Source organism: Phaenicophaeus curvirostris, chromosome 12, assembly GCF_032191515.1.
Source record: "Phaenicophaeus curvirostris isolate KB17595 chromosome 12, BPBGC_Pcur_1.0, whole genome shotgun sequence".
Classification (NCBI taxonomy): Eukaryota; Metazoa; Chordata; class Aves; order Cuculiformes; family Cuculidae; genus Phaenicophaeus; species Phaenicophaeus curvirostris.
In genome coordinates, this window is record NC_091403.1 from 21904610 (window position 1) to 21924491 (window position 19882).

Genomic DNA, 19882 nt, shown 5'->3' on the forward strand with positions numbered 1-19882 from the left:
GAAAGGAATACAGTTCTACAATGACACAATTAACAGTCTGCTGGAAAACAATATTATCCCTATCGTGAGTCTCTACCACTGGGATCTTCCACAGGTTTGACAATATTTAAATTAGCAACATGTCTACTAGAAATGCTTCTAACAGGAAAGTTTAAGGACTATGCGTACTTTAGAAAAGTGTTTTAAATGCCTGCATGCTCTTAAGTGCACTTATAGTTATTTTCTATTTATTTTCATTAATATACATTGTAGTTTATATATATGGAAGTTTTGAAAAATCTCCTTTTAAGTTGCTGAAATATAAATAAAAGAATTTGTAAATAGGCAACTGAACTTTAAATAACATTACTGATTCTTCAAATTACGAAGGTTCTCCAAGAAAAGTACGGTGGCTGGCAAAATATCAGCATGATAAATTATTTTAATGATTATGCAAACCTGTGTTTTGAGAAGTTTGGCGATCGTGTGAAACACTGGATTACTTTTAGCAATCCTTGGGTAAGTTATCAACACTTTCCTTCTAATCACCCCCATTACACAGTTCTGTTCCCAGAATTCTGGGGAAGCAATACTACAGCAAAGAGGAGGAGAGGAGAGACATCCACCATTAATCTTTGTGCCCGAGAATCTCAGTGGCCAAATTCCGCACCAGGGCAGGGGTTTAAGACACGGAATTCTAGAAAAGGTTTGAAAAACTGTCAGCTGGAGAGGAAAGAGGCACAGAAATCACAAAAGCAGATATAACTCCACGCATTCCATCAGGGAACAGCAAGCCGGCAAGTGACTCCAGTAGCACTGGTCACCAGCGATGCTGTTTCCAATATGCCACAATCAGCCACGCTGCGGGGCAGTAGATTGGAGCCATGGGGAGAGGAAGGGAAAAGAGGAGTGGATAGAAGAGACTGAGACACACAGACCATGCAGAAGCGCACAGGACCTCAGTCCCCAGGACGGAAGCAAATTCATTAGGTCTGCTGTTCAGTAACGAACTCCATGTATTTGCAGGCTGTTGCCGAAAAGGGTTATGAAACAGGAGAACATGCACCAGGACTGAAGCTTGGTGGATGCGGAGCGTACAAAGCTGCACACCATATAATTAAAGTAAGACTAAAATCATGCTTTAAGTTACATGTAAATTAAGAATTTGTAGCAGACTGATTAAGGTTTTTTTTATTCTGCTCTTTAAACAGAAATGTAGTTTTGCAATGATGTCATTTCCAACTGGCACATCAAAATTATCATCGGACTTTAAACCACCAGAGCATGGTCAGGCATGGCATGAAATGCTAGGTGCTTGTGAGACATGGCTGCAATAACTTCAATTTTTCTTTATAATTTAAGTGTCTGTTTTACACTGTGCTCCAGACTGGTTGAATAACAACACATCCAGGTTATTCTAGAAACAAGAAGTAAACTCCTGACTTGTTGAAATGAACTTGAAGTTTGCCTTGCCTTCAGCAAGGTTAGCTTTGGTAAAAAAAAAAAAAATCTTTCACTTGTCTGAATAAATTAAGTAAAGACATCCAGAGATGGGAGAGGCTGAGCAGAAAATACACTGAATGCTGTGCATTACCTTCATGGGGACCTCCTGGAATTTAGGGAAGGAATCTTGCCTAAATGCTTTTTTGACATCTCGCATGAAATGAAAGCTTCCACAAATGACGTGACGTTTTCAGACACATCTTAGTGCAAACACTGCTCTTCATCTTCACCAGCTTACTATAGCATAACAGATTAAAACATGCATATGATTTAACTTACAGACTCATGCGAAAGTATGGCACTCTTACAATAACACCTGGCGCAGTGAGCAGCAAGGTAATGAGGGTATATTCTGTAATTATGCTTCTATTTATGTTAAGGGCTTAAAGACTATGCATAAACTGCAGCACTGTCACTTTGTCTTTCAAGGTATGGTTGGAATTTCCCTAACTAGTGGCTGGGGGGAACCTGTTGATCCACACAGCCAAGCAGATATAGACGCTGCTGAAAGATACATACAGTTTCATTTGGGATGGTTTGCCAATCCAATTTACAGAGGAGACTACCCAGAAATTATGAAGAATTATGTAGGTAAGCCCAGAAAGCGACAATCAAATGAATTCCTTACTCACTCACACCTGACCAATATGCAGTTTAGTCAAGTATGAGGACACTGGTGAGATGAGGCGCAGGAACAAACGGCCCCTGGGCCGCACGTGGCTCCTGAGGAGCTCCGGCCACAGACTGGAACGCACAAGTTGAGCTGCTGTTGAGCCCAGCAGCTGCACATCTGAGTGCTCCAAAGTGGAAAGGAAGCAGCCAACTCACTTTGCAGTCATAGCCCAGTTTTACTGGCCTAACAGTGACAGGGAGCCACTCTCCACCTACGGAGAAAGAACCAGCAATTATTCATCCCCAGAGCTGGCATTTCTACAGGGTTCCACTACCTTTCTTTCATGGAATAAAGACAGGCAGTGTACCCAGCAGCAAAGTACTACTGTTCTTGCCATGTTACGTTTCCAAGAGTTCTGTTGACGTTTACTATACTCTTTGGAGAAAAAAACCCCGACACTTCAATTCACTGCCTTCTCCATGTATTGTACCCAACTTCTTCAAACCAAAAAGATGAAAGATTATTTCATGTTGAAAAAGCAATCAGACTAAGCTGTCCTCTACACTAAACTCAAGAAAGCTGCATTTATTGTTGGTGAGGTAAAGAAAGCAAATTCCTGTCCTCCTCACAAGTACATTTCCTACAATTATTTCAATAGGTCAGAAGAGTGCCCAGCAGGGCCTGGGGACATCAAGATTACCAACCTTCTCACTGCAAGAGAAAACTTATATCAAAGGCACATCAGATTTCCTGGGAATAGGTCACTTCACTACTCGTTATGTTCTCCAGAGGAGTTTTCCCCTTCTACAAGCATCCAGTTACCACACTGACCGTGATTTGGCTGAACTGGTGGACCCAAAATGGCCAGCTCCAGGACCTAACTGGTTATATTCTGTGCCTTGGGGATTCAGAAGATTACTCAACTTCATTAAGGTACAGCCTTCAAGTACCTGAAGGAGGTCTACAAGAAAATTGAGGAAGGACTTTTTACAAGGGCATGGAGTGATAGGACAAGAGAAAATGGCTTTAAATTGGAAGGGTGAAGATTTAGATTAGGTATTAGGTAGAAATTCTTCATGCTGAGGGTGGGGAGGCCCTGGCCCAGGTTGCCCAGAGCAGTGGTGGCTGCCCCATCCCTGGAGGTGTTCAAGGCCAGGTTGGACGAGGCTTTGAGCAGCCTGGAGCCAGGGGGAGGAGTCCCTGCCCATGGTGGGGGGTGGTGGAACTGGATGGGCTTTAAGGTCCTTCCAACCCAAACCATTATAAAAGGTGATTACAGAGTAAATCTTTAAAAGGAAGTGAACAAAATGTCTGATTTCACAGAGAAGCTGCAGGAGCTGCAATTACACTATTTTAGATTTTCAAGTTTTGCGTATGTATTTGTCTTGTCATGTTGGGAAGTTTCTTTGCCAAAAAGAAAAAAACCAAACCAAAAACCTTAATTTCAGTTCAGAAAACTACAGAGTTCAGTAATTTTAAAATAAAAACCAAAGCTAACTCAAATTCCTAGTTAGATATCCTTCTTACTGTGACCGTAAGTAAAGCCAGTAAAACGCATTAAAACCAGTTTTCTAAGAATCTCGTGTTCTGTCACAATAGGATGATTTTGTTCACACGAACCAGTCTCAACCTATCTCTGTTTGCAGACACAGTACGGGAACCCTCTCATTTACGTGACAGAGAACGGTGTTTCTGAGAAGGAACAGTGTACTCAGTTGTGTGATGAATGGAGGATAGAGTATTTGAAAGGATATATTAATGAAATGCTGAAAGGTAACTTTAAGAACATCTTTTTAGTGTATGAGTTATTGGAGCATTTTCACTTTCTGATTATTTTTTACCCTTGTAATTTACATCATCGAGAAATAAATATTCACCAATCAAAACAGACAGCAAACCAGACCAATAAATTCCACAGAAATTACGACCTAGCCAGCTGAGTTGATGACAATAAACGCAATAATCTATGTGAGATTTAATACTGCAACAGATCATCAGTTGCCACTTTTAGAAAGGAGAAAGTGCACCTAATAACCATTCTTATAGAGCGGAAGATCACATTTTAAAGGAATATAAACTCCTTTATACTTCGCCACTTTTCTGTCCTCCTCCCCTCTCCCCACTTCTTTCTTGTATAAAAGAAAACCTACAGGACCATATTTTAAAGACAACAAAGATTGGCAACAAGTTTAACCGAGGAGTCTGTGTTCTGTCCACAGCTCTAAACGATGGTGTTAATGTCAAAGGTTACACTGCCTGGTCGCTGCTGGATAAATTTGAATGGAACAAAGGCTTCTCTGAAAGATTTGGATTTTATCACGTCGATTTTAAAAACAAGAACAAACCACGCTACCCAAAGGCATCCGCTGACTTTTATAAAAAGATTATCAGTGCAAATGGATTCCCGAATCCAAGAGAGGTGATGTCAATTCTTAATATTGTTCTTTTTTTCTTTGTCTTTTTTTCTTCAATATGTGGGTAAATATCACACTGAGTCTCATCAAACAACTTGCACAAATAAAGTACAGGAAATTTGACACACTGGTTCTATAAATTAGAGATGTTTTAAATACACAGGACTCCAGGGACAGAGAAAGGGAAAGCAGCCTCAGTTACTGTTTCCAAAACATTTCCCTAAAACTAATTAGACTTATTGATGAGATGACGAATTCTGAATAATGAGTTACCAGTGCTCTGTTAGATTTCTAGGCGGAAAATTACACATCCGTGCTACCATGGCAATAATAAGGAAAATATTTATGTGCTTTATAAAATTTTGTTTAACTATAAGAAATACATTGTGATAAAAATCAAAGATGCAAAGAAACTTTCAGAAAATTGCGTTGAAAGAATTAAATGCTTTCAAGCCAAATGTAATGGAGAAATGATCAGGGACAGAGAAGAAGCTGCTGCGAATGAGACACTATTCCAGACTAACAGAACTGCTGCATGTCAACCTTCTCAGGTGGGAAACTGGTATCGGAAAGCCATGGACACTTGCTCCACCACACACCAACACCTTGCTACAGGTAATTATGTATCTTCTGTTTTGTTTTATTAAAGCATATTATGGAACTTTCCATTTTAGATTTCTCTGTGAATACTACTATTAGTGGGTCCTTAGAGGAATTTTCTCCCTGAAAGCACAACAGTTTTCAACTAGAACAAGCTTCTAAATAAAACCAAAATCTTTATTTGCTTCCTCCACCTAATATCCTTGCAGCTGAATGCATCAACCTTGGATGTTAATGGAATACACAAATTCTAAAAGTCACTATGTAGAATTAAGGCTAGGGCTGGCAGCATTATCCTTGAAATAACAGAAGTGCTAAATGCTCTTTCAAACAGAAAACAAAACCAGAGAAATCAAGACAACAATGCAGACAAAAAATCTCTAAAACACCTGACTTCTATATAAAAAAAAAAACTATTGGGGGAAAAAAAGGGCTAAAAACTGGCCTAAGGCAGCGTTAAGAGCTGCAAAAGAATCATAAAAAGGCAAAAGGATTTCTCTGACTTTTTTTTTTTTTCCTTTTTCCCTTGTGGGGGCGGAATGATAAAAATCAAAGCAACAGCAGAATACTGCTGAAGCTTGCTGTAGCAAGAACAATTTTTGCAGCCTTTTGAGCACTGACAAATCTTCAAAAATTCACCTTAAGAAAAAAAAGGGAAAACTCTAATGGAATTGCCCCAGCTGTTGCAGGCTTATGAAATTTTTGTTTGTTTGTTTGCTGTTTATGCCAAAGTCAATATTTAACAAAATTGAGCCATAAATGTTCCAAAATGTTTGATCTAAGTTAACAACTCGTAAACTCCAGATTAAGTTTCTTACATGTTACTCTTTTCTCAAATTTCAGGCTCCCTGATTACTCCTATGGAAATGCTGTCAGAGATTGTTCTTCCTACAGTTTTCGCACTGTGCATACTCATCAGTATTGTCCTACTAACACTCTACCTTCGAAGTCGTCGTTAAAATTGCATGCTTACACACATTTTCATTCTGCAGCATAAATAAAATGCAACTGTTTTACTACATTGATTGAAGTTTACCACAGTTGCGTCTTTTTATACCCCTGTAATGAAATACTGCTTTACCTCTCCACCTAGGGCTTTTATAGCTTTTTCTATCTAATTCCCAAAACATAATTTATATTTTTTTATCAAAACCTGAAGTACATTTTCTTTCTGTATTATTTCCTACTAACTTTAAGTAGTAGATTTTATGTTTCTTATTATTTTGGAAACTACTATACGTTTTGTTCAGCAGAAAAAGCCAGCTAATGTTAAAATGACCTTTAATTAGCACATAACTGCTATTTCAAGAGAAACAGCACATAATTTTAAAACAGAAAAGCAGTTAAGTACTCCAAGAGCAGTGCTTAAACATTAATATATTATTTCACGTCTCAAAGTTAGGATAACATATGCCTCACTATTTAGGTGTGGAGAAGAATTTTTTTAAGTGATTAATCAAAGATGACAACTTCCAAGCCAGATTCAAACCAAGCACTCTTCTCTCTCTTGGTTTTGTTTACAGGGAACTAAGTTTACTTCATACAACTTTAGAATATTACACACCAAAATATGTATTGTAAACAATCCAAGCACTTCCAGAATGCAACAGTCCACCTCAAACTCACTCCTGCTGCAAGTAGGAACAAGTCAGGTATATGACAATAAAAAATTTGTTCTGGATACGGCCGTCAGGCTGTATTTATCCTTCTGTTGTACTTGAAATTATTTCTTTAACATAAAACAACAAATGAGTTTCCTGCTTAATTTGCAGTATAGTTTCAATGCCACACACGCACCAACCGACTGCAGAGCAGCAGTACATAAATCTAAAAGCTGACCCTGTTCTTAGCTTCTCTTCAAAGGCTTTAACTATTAAACTGATAGTCACTGAGATATAGTATTAGGAAAGGGTAAGAGATAAGATTTACTGAGGAAAAACCAGACATTACAAAAATTTATAGTTTTTAAAAGGTGCGGGGTTTCCTTATTCTTATTTACTAATACTTAATAGCTTCTTTTATGCAAAACATTACTCTCCCAAAGAAAAATGTTCCTTTCCCAGATTAGTTAATCAGCACGTACTACCCTATGTAGTACGTGTCAAAACGTTAGAGATGTTGTCTCATCAACATAACAGCAAAAGCAACTGTTAGGAATTAATCCTGATGTATTTAAATTATTACGCCTGGACAAGTATATTGAACCTTTCTTTCAAAAATTATCCAAAAGTATACTGGAAAACAGCATTAAAATAATTCACTTGGCATCAAGGGGAAAAAAATGAATTTAAAGAGAGAAGAATATCCAAGAATATTCCAAGATACAAACAGAGGGACAATGAAAATGAAACTGTCAGAAGTTCACCATGCCAGGGATAAAGAGCTTTTCGAATATATCTAGATGACGAAATGTCACTTGCCACCAGGAAAACGTGACAATATTGCTTTTTCTGTTGCGTTATGATAATTCACACTTTGAACAGTGTCTGACTGCATTCTTAATGAATGAAAATAAAATTCAAAACCCCAAAGTGCAGAACTTTATTAAGTATTTCTAAATACATGAACAAAAATATCTTCTCTATTATATATATGGCTGTGTAAATAAAAATACATTGTTGGGACACAGGTAGTACTGAACTTTGCTCTTTACTGTACCTTTCACAGGCCTGCCTGTAGAGTAACATGCATTTACGTGAAAGGCACCTGACTGCACTTAGCCACTGTAATAAAGTACATTTTTTCTTCAGTGCCTCCATTAACTGTGGAATCAGAAAAGAGACCTGCAGAGACAAAAGAAACGCGATTAGCCACTCTCCACAGAAAGAGAAATTGTAGAGACTAGTTCATGCCACAGCTTCAGGAACTCCTTCCAAAGCTTCAGATTGACTGAAAGGAAGCACTTCATGACAAACATTGAAAATGACATGAATGCTTTCCTAAAGCATTACTCCGTATCAAATCTCACTCCAAAAAGGCAAATTATTTCTGTTCCAGTCTACATGCTCAATCTTCCCCCATCCTCATGCTTTTCCCTTGTTCTAGATATAACTGCAGCACGGCGTGCCTTCTCGCCTTAGCACAAGCTTGCTCCTCTGACTAGAGGCCAGCAGTCAGCTGGCAAACCTCCCTTCAAACCCTTTCTCAGATACACTGGCAAAAATTTTAGAAATAAGATATTGCATAGAACGTTTAATACTCATGTTGTATTGGGAACCGTTCTGTCATTTTAACTCTAAAGATATGACTCAGCAAAGGTCAGAAGGCAGAAAGTCATCACTTGGTGAAAATCGTTTACATTCTACAAATACCATCTCACCCTTTTGATAAAAGGCAAAATCTCGTTTCACTTCTGCTGAAGTTTTAAGTAAAAAAAAAAAAAAAGGCAGATCCACCGAACCCAGTGCAGAAAGTGAATTTGAAATGCCTATTTTGATTATTTCATTTCACACAAATCCTTACCTGTATTGTTTGATGCCATATGTTCAACTGGAGGATCAGTACTAACTTGCCATGTTGTTCTAACCTCCTTCTGCCCATGCCCGCTACTGATATCCACCTTCCACAGTTCTGGGTGATCGCTGACAGAAACATCAAGACAGGCCATCATTCAGCCAGATATTCATTCACATCAAACATCTAATGCTGCAAAGTCTGAAGTTTCTCTTACTTTTGATAGTACTTCTTGACAAGCGCAGGTCTGACCGGCAGTTGAAATGCACGCTTCTCATTTAGAGGGTTTTCCTTATAATACTTCATGCAAATTCTACAAAAGGAATCAAGTAGTTACTAGCTTTCCCAGGAGAAACGCTTGTGCAAAGCTGTATAAACCTGGTACAAATTTATCTATATTCTCAGATTTTATCATTTCATTTGTTTTTCAATTTCAGCCGTAAAGCAAAATGTAACAGGAAGATCCAACTGCTACTTCTGCACTCTCATCAACACGAAGGAGGATTGGTTTTGGTTTTTTTAAGAGTTTCTTTATAAGTTTTGAAGGGAATGAATTTGTTATTGTCATTTAAAATAGCAAGAAGTAAAAATGAAATAATTACTGTGTCAAAGGGAAGAGGTTCTCATGTTTAAACTGAAGCAGGACTGTACAGGTGACCATTATTTCCAGCATATGGTGAAGCTTCTGAACACGACGAACTTGTTCTTGTATGTCTACTGATGTGGAAATGAAGTAATCCTGTAACAGCAAACAGCTTCCGCTCTTAACCGGACACTCAATTTCTACAGACACACAACACATCCCCAATACTAAAATAATTTTCCTGGCTTCTTTTGAGAAGCTAAAATTTTAAGAATGGCCCAGGAGAGTCAGAACAAAGTTCCAGGCCATCAAAGCATGAACAAAACTTCACTGTCCTGCCCGACAACGACCCCTATCAGGTGCCTAGGAAATAACCGTCGAATAAGCAAACAGCACAGTGCCATTTCTGCAGTCTATTGTCCCACCCTCACATTTGCAATTCAGTTTCTCATTTTATAGCACTGACAGGTCTTGCATCCCACCATCAGCTCAGCATGCTCTACTTTATATTGCTTTCAGAGTTAAAAACAAACAAAAGCATCTCACCAAGTAGGTTAATGTTGCAAGTTCCCGGTCTGTAAATAGAACAGAGGGGTGAAAAACATTTACAATCTACTACATGGTGTCAGATGAAATACAAGCAACATTGAGGTAATCAAACACAGAATTCTACCAAAGAAAAGCGCAAGTCACTAGGATTGTAATTTTATTGGCATGATTACTCTTTTGAAACAAGGCAAAACCTGTAAAGTGGCAGGGTGGAGGCATTAATTTATTTACCATCAAGGCTGCACAACAAAGAAACCTACCACACACTTGGAGACAACAACCCACTTTGAGACACACAGACTTACAAACAGTGAAAATAAAAAAAGCGCACAAAACAAATTATGAAAACCGGATGACAAAGCAAAAAAGAAATGAAGACATGAAGGAAAGGAAGTGGGGAAAAATAATGGTAAAATACAAACCCCTCCCATGGATTCAGAAAAAAAAATAAAGCTATAGTACCAAAAACAAAGCCACATTTTCAAGAAAAGAATGTACTTTACAAAAATCTTTCCACCCTAGCTTTGGTTTCCAGCATAAGAGATATAAGATAATCAAAAGTATCTTTCCAGATACCACAAACTGTACACACACAGCTATTACATATGAACACTCTTGCACGATTTCCTTTCTAGACAATAAAAGGAAAAGACAGGAAGAGGATGAGGATCTTTTTGTTTCACCTACACAAACATATAGGAAAACAACACAGCCCAGAGTTATATAAATCCAGTATTTACTTTACTTGAAATTCAACCCAAAGGTTTTTCAAACTGAAGAAGAAACAGATGGTTATGCAAGCTATAGTTATTCTGAAACAAATTCATATTTTTAAGTTTTGAAACCATAATGAGGTGAAAAGTGCAATTTCTAAGGAGACTGGAAACCGCACTTCAGCACATGGGAGCAGAAGTGAGATCAAGGGCACCAAATACTTCATTATTTCCTGCACAGAATATCTTTCCTTTGGAATTTCTGATCATATTAACAGACATCAGGCTTACCTATAAAAAAACTGACATAGTCCTTCTTCATCTTATCCAAACCAATCTCCAGGAGCATTTGAATTGGAGTGATTCCACTAAGGGAAACAACCTCCATCTTTCCATAGTAAGACTGTTGAATCAATTTACTGAGCAAACTGCTGCTCCCTTGATGAATCTGAAAATTACAAGTTTTCTTGTGATCTAACTGTGCACAAAACATCATAAACAGTGTTTAGAAGTGCAACACCATGGAAACAGAGGCAAACTGTGACACGTGAAAGTACTTTAAAACCAACACAGCACAGAAATGAGGGGCAGCTAAGCCACATGAACTATAATCTGCTTCCAACAGCTCAAAATTTTAATACGTCCTGTGGAATACAAATACATACCCATGGCTGTATCTCACCATGTTCCAGGGATTTTATGATCAGTGTGAAACACTTTATCAACTCCTGATAGGAGCTAACGCCTGAGGAGAAAAAGATGCAATATTTTATTGATCAGGCCAGGCCAGCTCTCCAGCTATTAAGGCAATAATGACAGGCCACCGTTTACTAGAATTAAATGCCTTATTTCAAGTTCAAGTTTGATCAAGTTTGTGTGCAATTTTATCAACTTAAAAATTGTCCTTCAGACCTAAAAATAAAATTTTATAGATAAACAATTTTCAGTTTTAGAGCAGAGCAGTACTACCAACTGCTTAGTACCTTTTACAATCAAATAAAATGAAATATGACATCTCCTACTAGGTGTTGGTCTACCTCAGTACGTTGTAAGAAAATCTATCATCTTATATACCTAAAATCATTTCTTTTAAAGAAAGTCTGTTGATAGCAATTTTCTGAAGAATGGATCAGTCCTTAAATCTCAGAGAAATTTATATTTGTTTCACTGAGAAAGTAACACATTAGAGTAGCTACAGAGAGCGGAAGAATTGAAGGAAAACAGATGGGGTAAAAAAAACCACAACATGCTTACTTCTCATTTTGCACCATAATTGTTCTGCAAAATCCAGGTCTTCTCGCTCACTGAAGATTGATTTTATTGAACCGTTCACAGCAGCAGTGTCAGATTTGATTTTCTGAAAGAGTTTGTTTGCCTTAAGTAAAAAAGGATGTCTAAGATTCAAAGACCTTATAAATCCGAGCTTTCTCCAGAGATCAAAATTAGCTACATTACCATTTTTCCCACTTTTCCAGTGAAACTACTGCATAGAAACTGTGAGTATATAGTAATTTGGAAATACATTTTTATTTAAAAGTGAGACCAATTCACTTCAGAATTCTCACACTGGACAGCTGCCAGCTTTGGACCAGGAATTGGAGTCTACTATCAGAAACACTTTTGACTGCAACCAAGCAGAGCTCAGACTGACTTGTATGAGCCAGCTGCTTTGCCCAAGGGAGACCTTTTTGCCCAACAACAGCACCACACATGGAGCATTGGTCCAGCAAGCAGGAACGCAGAATATGACCTATGCTAAACTGAACGTATAGACCATTAAATAACTGCAGGCATGCCTAGCAGTGCCCCGGGAGGCCAAAAATAACATACACGTGTATTCTCAGAACATGTTTCCTGCTACCCTGATCCTGAATATTTCTGGTTTAGCTAATACAGAAATATTTCTATTTTTAGCTTACAAACAAAATGCAACTTCCCTCTCAATAGGAAAAAGACCTGAACCTTTCCTTGAAGATCAAAGTGGAACAAAAACTTAATATAACTGAAGATATTTTTATAATTTGAATATTTCCATTGCTTCAGAATACTATAACCCTCTAAATAGGCCAGATATCCAACTGATACCATTAAATTGGCTCAAAATTATTAAATTAAGAAAGAAAAGCAAGTCTGTGATAGAGTACGATGACAGAAAGGTCAGAGTTCCCGAGAGAAACTTGGACATCAGGAGACCGATAGCTTTAGGACATGACAGACAATGATTAAGACAAAAGAGTGTGATCGCGGTTGATACAATACAGTTCAATTTGCAAACTTCTGGTAGTGAAAAAGGAATGCAAAGAAGGAAAACAAAGTAGCTCCACACCACTGAGTTATATAAAAAACATGTAGAGTGGACACTGGGAGACCACTCAGAATAATGGAAAAGAAAGGTTTTCTTGCAAGAAAGGTTTTTTCTTGTAAAAATTACAGTGGACTTTATATAACAGGATAGCTATGAGATTACTAGTTCTGCCTGGAAGGCCTTCCATGATTTTTATACAGCAGAAATATATCTATCTTTCTTTACATCTTTATGTCTATGTATTTACATATACACATATATACATATGTATTTACATACATACATATATAATATATTCAACTCAGTCAAAATCTGAAATAACTATAGTTACAAGGGAAACAAGATGACAAGGCACCTGGCAGGAGATTGCATATACCTCTGTTTCGTTTGTGTTTCCAGATATACAATATCCATTCAGTTCTTTCTTTAAACCTAACAAATGAGAAAAATTAGGTTTACAACTATGAAAAAAAAAAAAAAATCATCAAACCAAGCATATAAATCCCCAGGCACATCATAATTAACAAATATAACGACCTGATGACTAATAGACTAAATTCATCCATGTTAAAATTCGTCCCACGTCCGATTCCCTCTTTGGGTTTGTTCTCAAATATCTTAAAAGTATGACAAGACACATATTGTTCTCAACAGTTTTTAGGAAGAATCAGTAATTTTCAGTGCTTCATTTTAACATGTTATCAAAGAGCACTGTTTTCCAGAAGGACACTCAGCACTTTTAGAAGGTCACATGCGTGTCAGATCATTTGAAAGGTACATCCAGAACTCTATCAATTGCTTTTTTTTAACATAATTGTTTCTTTATAAATTGACACAATTATTAATTCTATACAAGATACTAGGACAAAGAAAAATGAGGGATGTACTGACTAACCTGTTTAACTACTTTGTGCAGGTGGTTATAGCAAAGAAATTAACATTTCTAATACTAGTAATTTTTAAATGGTATGTGAAATTTCCTTTGATTTCTGTGAAATGCAGTGTTGCCCTCCTTCCCACGCAACAAACAGCAATTACCAGTCAGAAATTCCTGGACCAGTTCAACAGCCGATTCAGACTCTAAGGGTTCAGGCCACTCAGTCACACCCATCTTCAAACCTTCAGCCAAAGCCTAAAGGCAGCATCAAAACCAAAACAATACAAATCAATTCTCGTTGGTGGAGGTTCTGCATGCGTCATACTTTAACACTGTAGGTAACTTCTGCAAGAATCAGACAGCTCTCTGTACAAATAACCAAGAATTCAGAAACTTCTTGAATTTCCTGGCTTTTGCGTTCATCGCTTGTCCTCTTTGTATTCAGGATTCCAAAACTGAACTCAAAGTTTATTCTAAAGTAAAAGCTTAAAGTTATCTAGGAAATTCTTAATGAAGTAAATTCTTAACACATAAAATTACCATTCCATGTAAATCTGAAATTGGAATTTCTCATTGATACTTACAAGGAGAAACTGCAGCTCTCTGTACTGATGATAGACTGGACTTCTGGGGTCCCCGGACTCCAAGCTAATATTCTGAAAGTTCCAGAAGTTTAGGTCAGTTTGGAACTTTTTTAGTGTCCTAAAACTTTAATTAATGAAACACATATTAGCGTAATTTATTGTGTAGATTATGAGCACATTGCGTTGCTTATATTGTTCTGGTTTGCGCTAAAGCAGAACCAGTTATCTGACTTCAGCTAAGTTTCATCTGAGCATCTTCATTTTCTGGAAGTTAAATTGCATGATTTTCAGACTGTGTTTCTCTCTAGTAGTGACAACAGCGCACTGCTGTGCAGAAAAATCATTGCTTACACTTATTCCTGCAGAAACCAAGGCCATCCTTGAGGTGGAGAAGGCAAAAGCATCCTAACTAAAACTTTCATTACTGAAATGCATATTAAGGTAACTTACCGCTTAAATGAGCACGTTGTTTTGCTTATATAAAGAGCAATAAACACAAATGTCAAGAGTCAAACTTATTTTCCTTCCTTTACACCACTGACTACATAAGCCATGGAAGGGTTTGGGGCTTGCTTGCTTCTTCCTTCCTGACCTACCAGCACGGCAGCTGCCGTTAGCGGGGGCACCTCCAGAATCTTATCCACAGGATCCCACGTAATATCAACAGAGATATTGCTTTCAGATTCTACCATTGTGTCCTCCACTGCAGCAGCCCTAATAAGTTCATACCGAGCAAATCCTTTTGTCGTCACCTAGAAGGAATAGATTTAAAAAACTATAAAAACCACCGCCACAGCATGGACTGTTTTGTACCCATGTGAAGTATTTTTAAAAGCATTTCACACACACACAAACAGGTCTAGTATCAGACAAACACATTACAGCATAGGGAGCTCAAATATTCCTCAGTCTGTTGCACTATAGAATCACCCTAGGGTGAGATTCTAAACAGAACCTATGAAGCTTCCCCAAACCAGGATCATAAATCCAAACCCAGACTTTTTAAACTTAGATGGAAGCCAGGACAGATCATAAAAACCTACAACAGACGTATGATGTCTCATTTTATGTTCCAGTTTGAGCTCTTCCAGCTTTGCAGAACAGGATTTAGCAGCTGTAGGACCTGCGAAAGGGAAAAAGTAAGAATCAAAAAAAATCTGTCACAATTCAAACTTGGCACTTAAAATGAATTCTGAAATACTCCATTTGGTCGAGTACAACTTGTGCCACCCTTTAGAAAGCACGCTTCCTCCATGCATTGGCTGTGTTGACAGGAAAAGCTGGTGTTAACATCTAAATGTTTGTGAAGAGTCAACACTTGTAGAAGAAGTGGAATGGTAGCAACTTACATTTGCTAAGTTATTGCAGCTGAGTGAAGCCCAGCCTGCACAAATACTGCTGCATTAAGGATATTAAAAGCTATTTCCATTTCCCCAACACAGCATAGGTTAAAAATACCTCTTATTTTCTCCCTTTTTTTTTGTTTTTTAAAACTAGGAATACAGAGCAGTACCAAGCCAACATCACACAAACGACAAAGACAGCAACACTACATCAATATTCCCACATTTTTAAGCCTTCCTCATACAACTTTTACGTGTAACGTTGTAACCTTACCATTGCACATAACTGTATACAAACTGATGCCTGTGATTTTGTTCCCAGCTTTGAGAGGCTCAGCTCCAAGCCAATAAGTATGTTCAGGATCAGAACCATCACACCTTATCCAAAGGGGAGGAAGCACAACCAGCTCTCCTGTCTTCAAGTGGGTCATGTTTGGATTTTGTGACATTGTATAGAAAGAAATCAACTGCCTAGAGATATGAACAGGAGAAAAATTAGATTCTAATTATAGCTAAATCTCCTCTATAAAACTCAACTCCTATCTACCATGCTTCATTAGCACCCATCAAATCATCTCACAAAGAGCATGCAGCACTATAATCCTCTTTTTACAGGCAGAACGAAGTCACAAACAAGGAAGTAAGATATCATAATTGAGAATATATTTAATATAATATTTTAACTTAAACTAAAGATTCTAAAATTATATTTGAATTTTACACTTAAAGCATATTCAAAGGATAAGTTAACTAAGCAAACTAGCCACTATGGTTTGGCACCATGACTCGGTATTTTAATGACAGCCATAGACCCCAACTGGATATTTTTCCTGTTAACAGAAGCCTTAGAAACACAAGCACTGAAGCCTTAGTAAACTTTCTTGCACACCGATACCAGTCCCATTAAGCTAATGGGACAGCTCACAAGTGCTTTTCCAGTATCTTGACTTTACCTGTACTTTGTTAGAAATACTTTTAGCCTGAGAAGGTCACTTTGCAGGATGAAAAACGCTCATCCCTCCTCACTAGACTAATCAGTAACTTAATTCTGGGGGGACTAAAAATAGTACAGGTTCAGAATATTACCAAGAGAGACAGAAGTTGCAATAGAAAAATTACATCAAAAGAGAAGGCAGAACTCTGACGCTTACTTTGCTCTTCTGAAGGGAAGAGCCACTGGTCCAGAATCTTCCTTTGGTAAAAGCTCAGAGGCATAAACAGCCTCATCTGATTTTGATTCTTCCATTTGGTCACTTTCTTCATTGTGTTGCTTTAGGAGAAAGGCACAGATAAGTCAAAAAACACAAGATATGGGAAAACATTTGGTGGGAATTCAAGTCTAGATTACAATTAAAAAATTAACTATTAATACACACACTTACTGCTTTCTGTAAAATATATATCCTACTGCTTCCATTCCAAAACCTTTCGATGGAACTTTTGCAACTACCATCAATCAAACAGACCTCCACATCAGTCTGAAAAAGGACAATTACAACAAAAATTGCATGTCAGCAATATTTTTCAGCAGAAATTGCAAAATTAACTAATTTCACAAACTGTTTCCCAACCCTACTGCAACCATTTGTGAATCTACGGCTTTCTTACTTCAGGAGAACAGTTACTGCACACCAGAGGTGGAAAGAAATCCACTGTGAAAATGCAACAAGTTTCTACAAACCAACATAAAAGATTTAATCACTAATGGGTTGATTCCATGAAAAACTGGAGTTTGGTCCAATGAACAAAAGTTCAGATAATCTGAAAATGAGGAATCATTGCTGCCAAGCAGCAGCTGCAGTCACTAGATAACCTTGAGATGGAGAATATTCATTTAAAGTAATATCAGATATTAACTGATCACTTCTCCAAAAGTCTCAGGAGGGAGAAGGCAAGATTGCAGCGCAGGAAGGGGAAGGTGGGTGCTGGCCCTGGGAGGGGGTACCTGTGTCTCCTTCCCCCTCCTGAGACAAGAGGAAAGAGTTTACCTAAAGAGGTAAACTTTCCCTTTTATGCGATATCCCCGCACACATCTCAACCACTGATCAACGGCTGCATGTTTCAAACACACAGACCCAGGTTATATGGCTGTATTTTTACATCAATATTTACCTCAAAGAAACACGCCTGTTCAGGGAGACTTTCCTTCCCTTCTTCATATATTCTGAAAGAAAAGAAAACGTTAATGTATGGGGAGCTTTTTCCTTTGCATTCCCCTTGAAGCAGTGAGCTTAACTGCATCAACAAAACCAACACTGTGAGGACAGGCTGACACAGCTGGGGTTGTTCAGCCTGGAGAAGGCTCTGGGAAGACCTTCTAAAATGATAGAATAGTTTGGGTTGGAAGGAATCTCGAAGTTCAACCCCCTGTCCTGGGCAGGGACACCTCCCACTGGATCAGGGGCTCCCAGCCCCATCCAGCCTGGCCTTGAACCCCTCCAGCGATGGGGCAGCCACCTCTGCTCTGGGCACCCTGGGCCAGGGCCTCCCCACCCTCACAGGAAAACATTTCTCCCTAAGATCTCACCTCAATCTTCCCTCTTTCAGCTGAAAACCGTTGCCCCTCATCCAATCCCCGCCCTCCCCGACCAAGAGCCCCTCCCCAGCCTTCGCGGAGGCCCTTTCCTCGCTCCCAGAGCTGCCGCCCCCCTGGCGGTGCCCAGGGCCAGGCTGGCTGGAGCCTCGCTCGGCCCGATCCCGGGGGCGGTGTCCCTGCCCGCGGCCCGGGGGTGGCTGGAACCCGCTGGGCTGTGGGGTCCCCGCTGGGCTGTGGGGTCCCCGCTGGGCTGTGGGGTCCCCCCTTCCCGCCCTCCAGCCCCGCGCGCACCCGCTCAGCCGCGTCCGCAGCGCCTCCATCGCGGCCCGAGGCGCCTCCCCGCGGGCGGGGCCGCCGCCGCCGGGCTCCTCCTGGGGAAAAGAGAAATAAATAAATAAATACATGGAAGGAGTTGACCAAAAGAATAACGGGAGTGGATCGTGACGGCGGGTGGAAGCTCTTAACACCCAACGCACCGGCAAATAGACTCTCTAAGACTGGGTTTTGGAGGTTTATAAAGCCGGCGCCCGGCCTCAGGGCTGGGCAGCCACGAGGGAGCCGCCCCCCTCGATCGTGTGTAGCCGGACAGGGGCTGGGACAGAAGGGATTCCTCGCTGCATCAGCCTGCTCGAAGCTCCAGCCTGGCCTTGAACCCCTCCAGGGATGGGGCAGCCAGCCCTGCTCTGGGCACCCTGGGCCAGGGCCTCCCCACCCTCCTAGTGAAGAAATTCTTCCTTATGTCTAGTCTAAACCGGCCCCTCTCCAATTTATACCCATTGCTCCAAGTCCTCTCACTACAAGCCTTTGTAAACAGCCCCTTCCCAGCTTTCTTGTAGCCCCTTTCAGTACTGGAGGCTGCTCTAAGGTCTCCTCGGAGCCTTCTCCAGGCTGAACAACCCCAACTCTCTCAGCCTGTCCTCATGTGGAGGTTGCTCCAGCCTCTGATCGTCCTTGTAGCCCTTGTGCATAAACTTTCCCAGGATTCTTCGGCACATTCTATCACTTTCCAAGGTCTCATTTTAATGTTATGGTGAGCTTCACAACAATCCAATCTCTTGCTAATTTGGAGCCGGCTGCAGCTCTGCCTGACCTTGCCTTTGAGAGGGAAACGTTGGCAAATAAAACTCTCTTAAGGCTCATTTTGGAGTTCTAGAAAGAAAGCCTCCAGCTCTGCTTGACCTTGCCTTTCAGATTAGTAAGGGTCTCAAACAGAAGTGATTACAGGAGAAGAGACATCTGTTTAGCACAAATCATTCCTCACACAATACATTATCATTTTCAAAGAAAAGACAGTGTCTGAAAAATTTGTTTGTAAGGAAAACATGCTCTCAGAGGGACATTCTGCCAAACCTTCAAAACGCACAGCTGCTTAGACAAAACTTATATGTTCTTTAGCTTAAATAAAAATCATAGAACCATAGAATAACCAGGTTGGAAGAGACCCACTGGATCATCGAGTCCACTCTGAATATTCCACTTTGAAATATTCCACATATTGTATCAGGGAAAGACTGCAAACAGGTGTGTGAGAAACACTCATTCACTGGTGAAAACACCAAAATGGACAAAATCTTTGAAGCAAAGGCATAAAAATGTATTTAAAACAGTCGAGTCAGCTGAGCCAGGTGCGTCTCTTAAAGAGCACCCCAGTTTACAAAAAGTCAAGGTATCTATGCCTCATTCTTAATTACCTGATTCCCTGTCCTCATTTCTTACTGGATGGGGTTCACGTTCTGCAATTCACCTTACCATTCGTATTCCTTTCCTCTTAAGGGAGTGTTTATTCTTTCAGATTATCTAAGCCGTGTCAAGATGCCTGGAGGCTGGTTT

General features: G+C 39.5%; 2 protein-coding genes across 5 annotated transcripts; one reads left to right on the forward strand and one right to left on the reverse strand.

Moving 5' to 3' along the window:
• The first annotated feature begins 408 nt into the window (after window positions 1-408).
• On the forward strand, window positions 409-6206 carry LCTL (lactase like). 2 transcript variants are annotated; one of them, XM_069866671.1, is made up of 9 exons: window positions 409-498; window positions 1006-1101; window positions 1764-1818; window positions 1912-2073; window positions 2754-3028; window positions 3742-3868; window positions 4315-4514; window positions 5061-5124; window positions 5953-6206. In XM_069866671.1, exons 1-9 carry the CDS (start codon window positions 409-411, stop codon window positions 6066-6068), a joined length of 1185 nt encoding a protein of 394 aa, XP_069722772.1. In that variant the 3' UTR covers window positions 6069-6206. The 2 variants fall into 2 exon arrangements, with proteins under 2 accessions (XP_069722772.1, XP_069722773.1); XM_069866672.1 differs by lacking the exons at window positions 4315-4514; window positions 5061-5124.
• A 1154-nt stretch (window positions 6207-7360) lies between these two features.
• On the reverse strand, window positions 7361-18403 carry ZWILCH (zwilch kinetochore protein). 3 transcript variants are annotated; one of them, XM_069866627.1, is made up of 18 exons: window positions 18344-18403; window positions 17629-17680; window positions 16899-16994; window positions 16668-16786; window positions 15791-15987; window positions 15217-15296; window positions 14770-14925; window positions 14174-14245; window positions 13751-13844; window positions 13089-13144; window positions 11662-11782; window positions 11073-11152; window positions 10699-10855; window positions 9692-9720; window positions 9165-9301; window positions 8780-8875; window positions 8572-8690; window positions 7361-7892 (listed from the first exon to the last, which is right to left on the reverse strand). In XM_069866627.1, exons 1-18 carry the CDS (start codon window positions 18370-18372, stop codon window positions 7801-7803), a joined length of 1782 nt encoding a protein of 593 aa, XP_069722728.1. In that variant the 5' UTR covers window positions 18373-18403; the 3' UTR covers window positions 7361-7800. The 3 variants fall into 3 exon arrangements, with proteins under 3 accessions (XP_069722728.1, XP_069722727.1, XP_069722729.1); XM_069866626.1 differs by having other exon boundaries at window positions 11662-11764; window positions 13068-13144; XM_069866628.1 differs by having other exon boundaries at window positions 11662-11764; window positions 18344-18402.
• Window positions 18404-19882: the final 1479 nt, after the last annotated feature.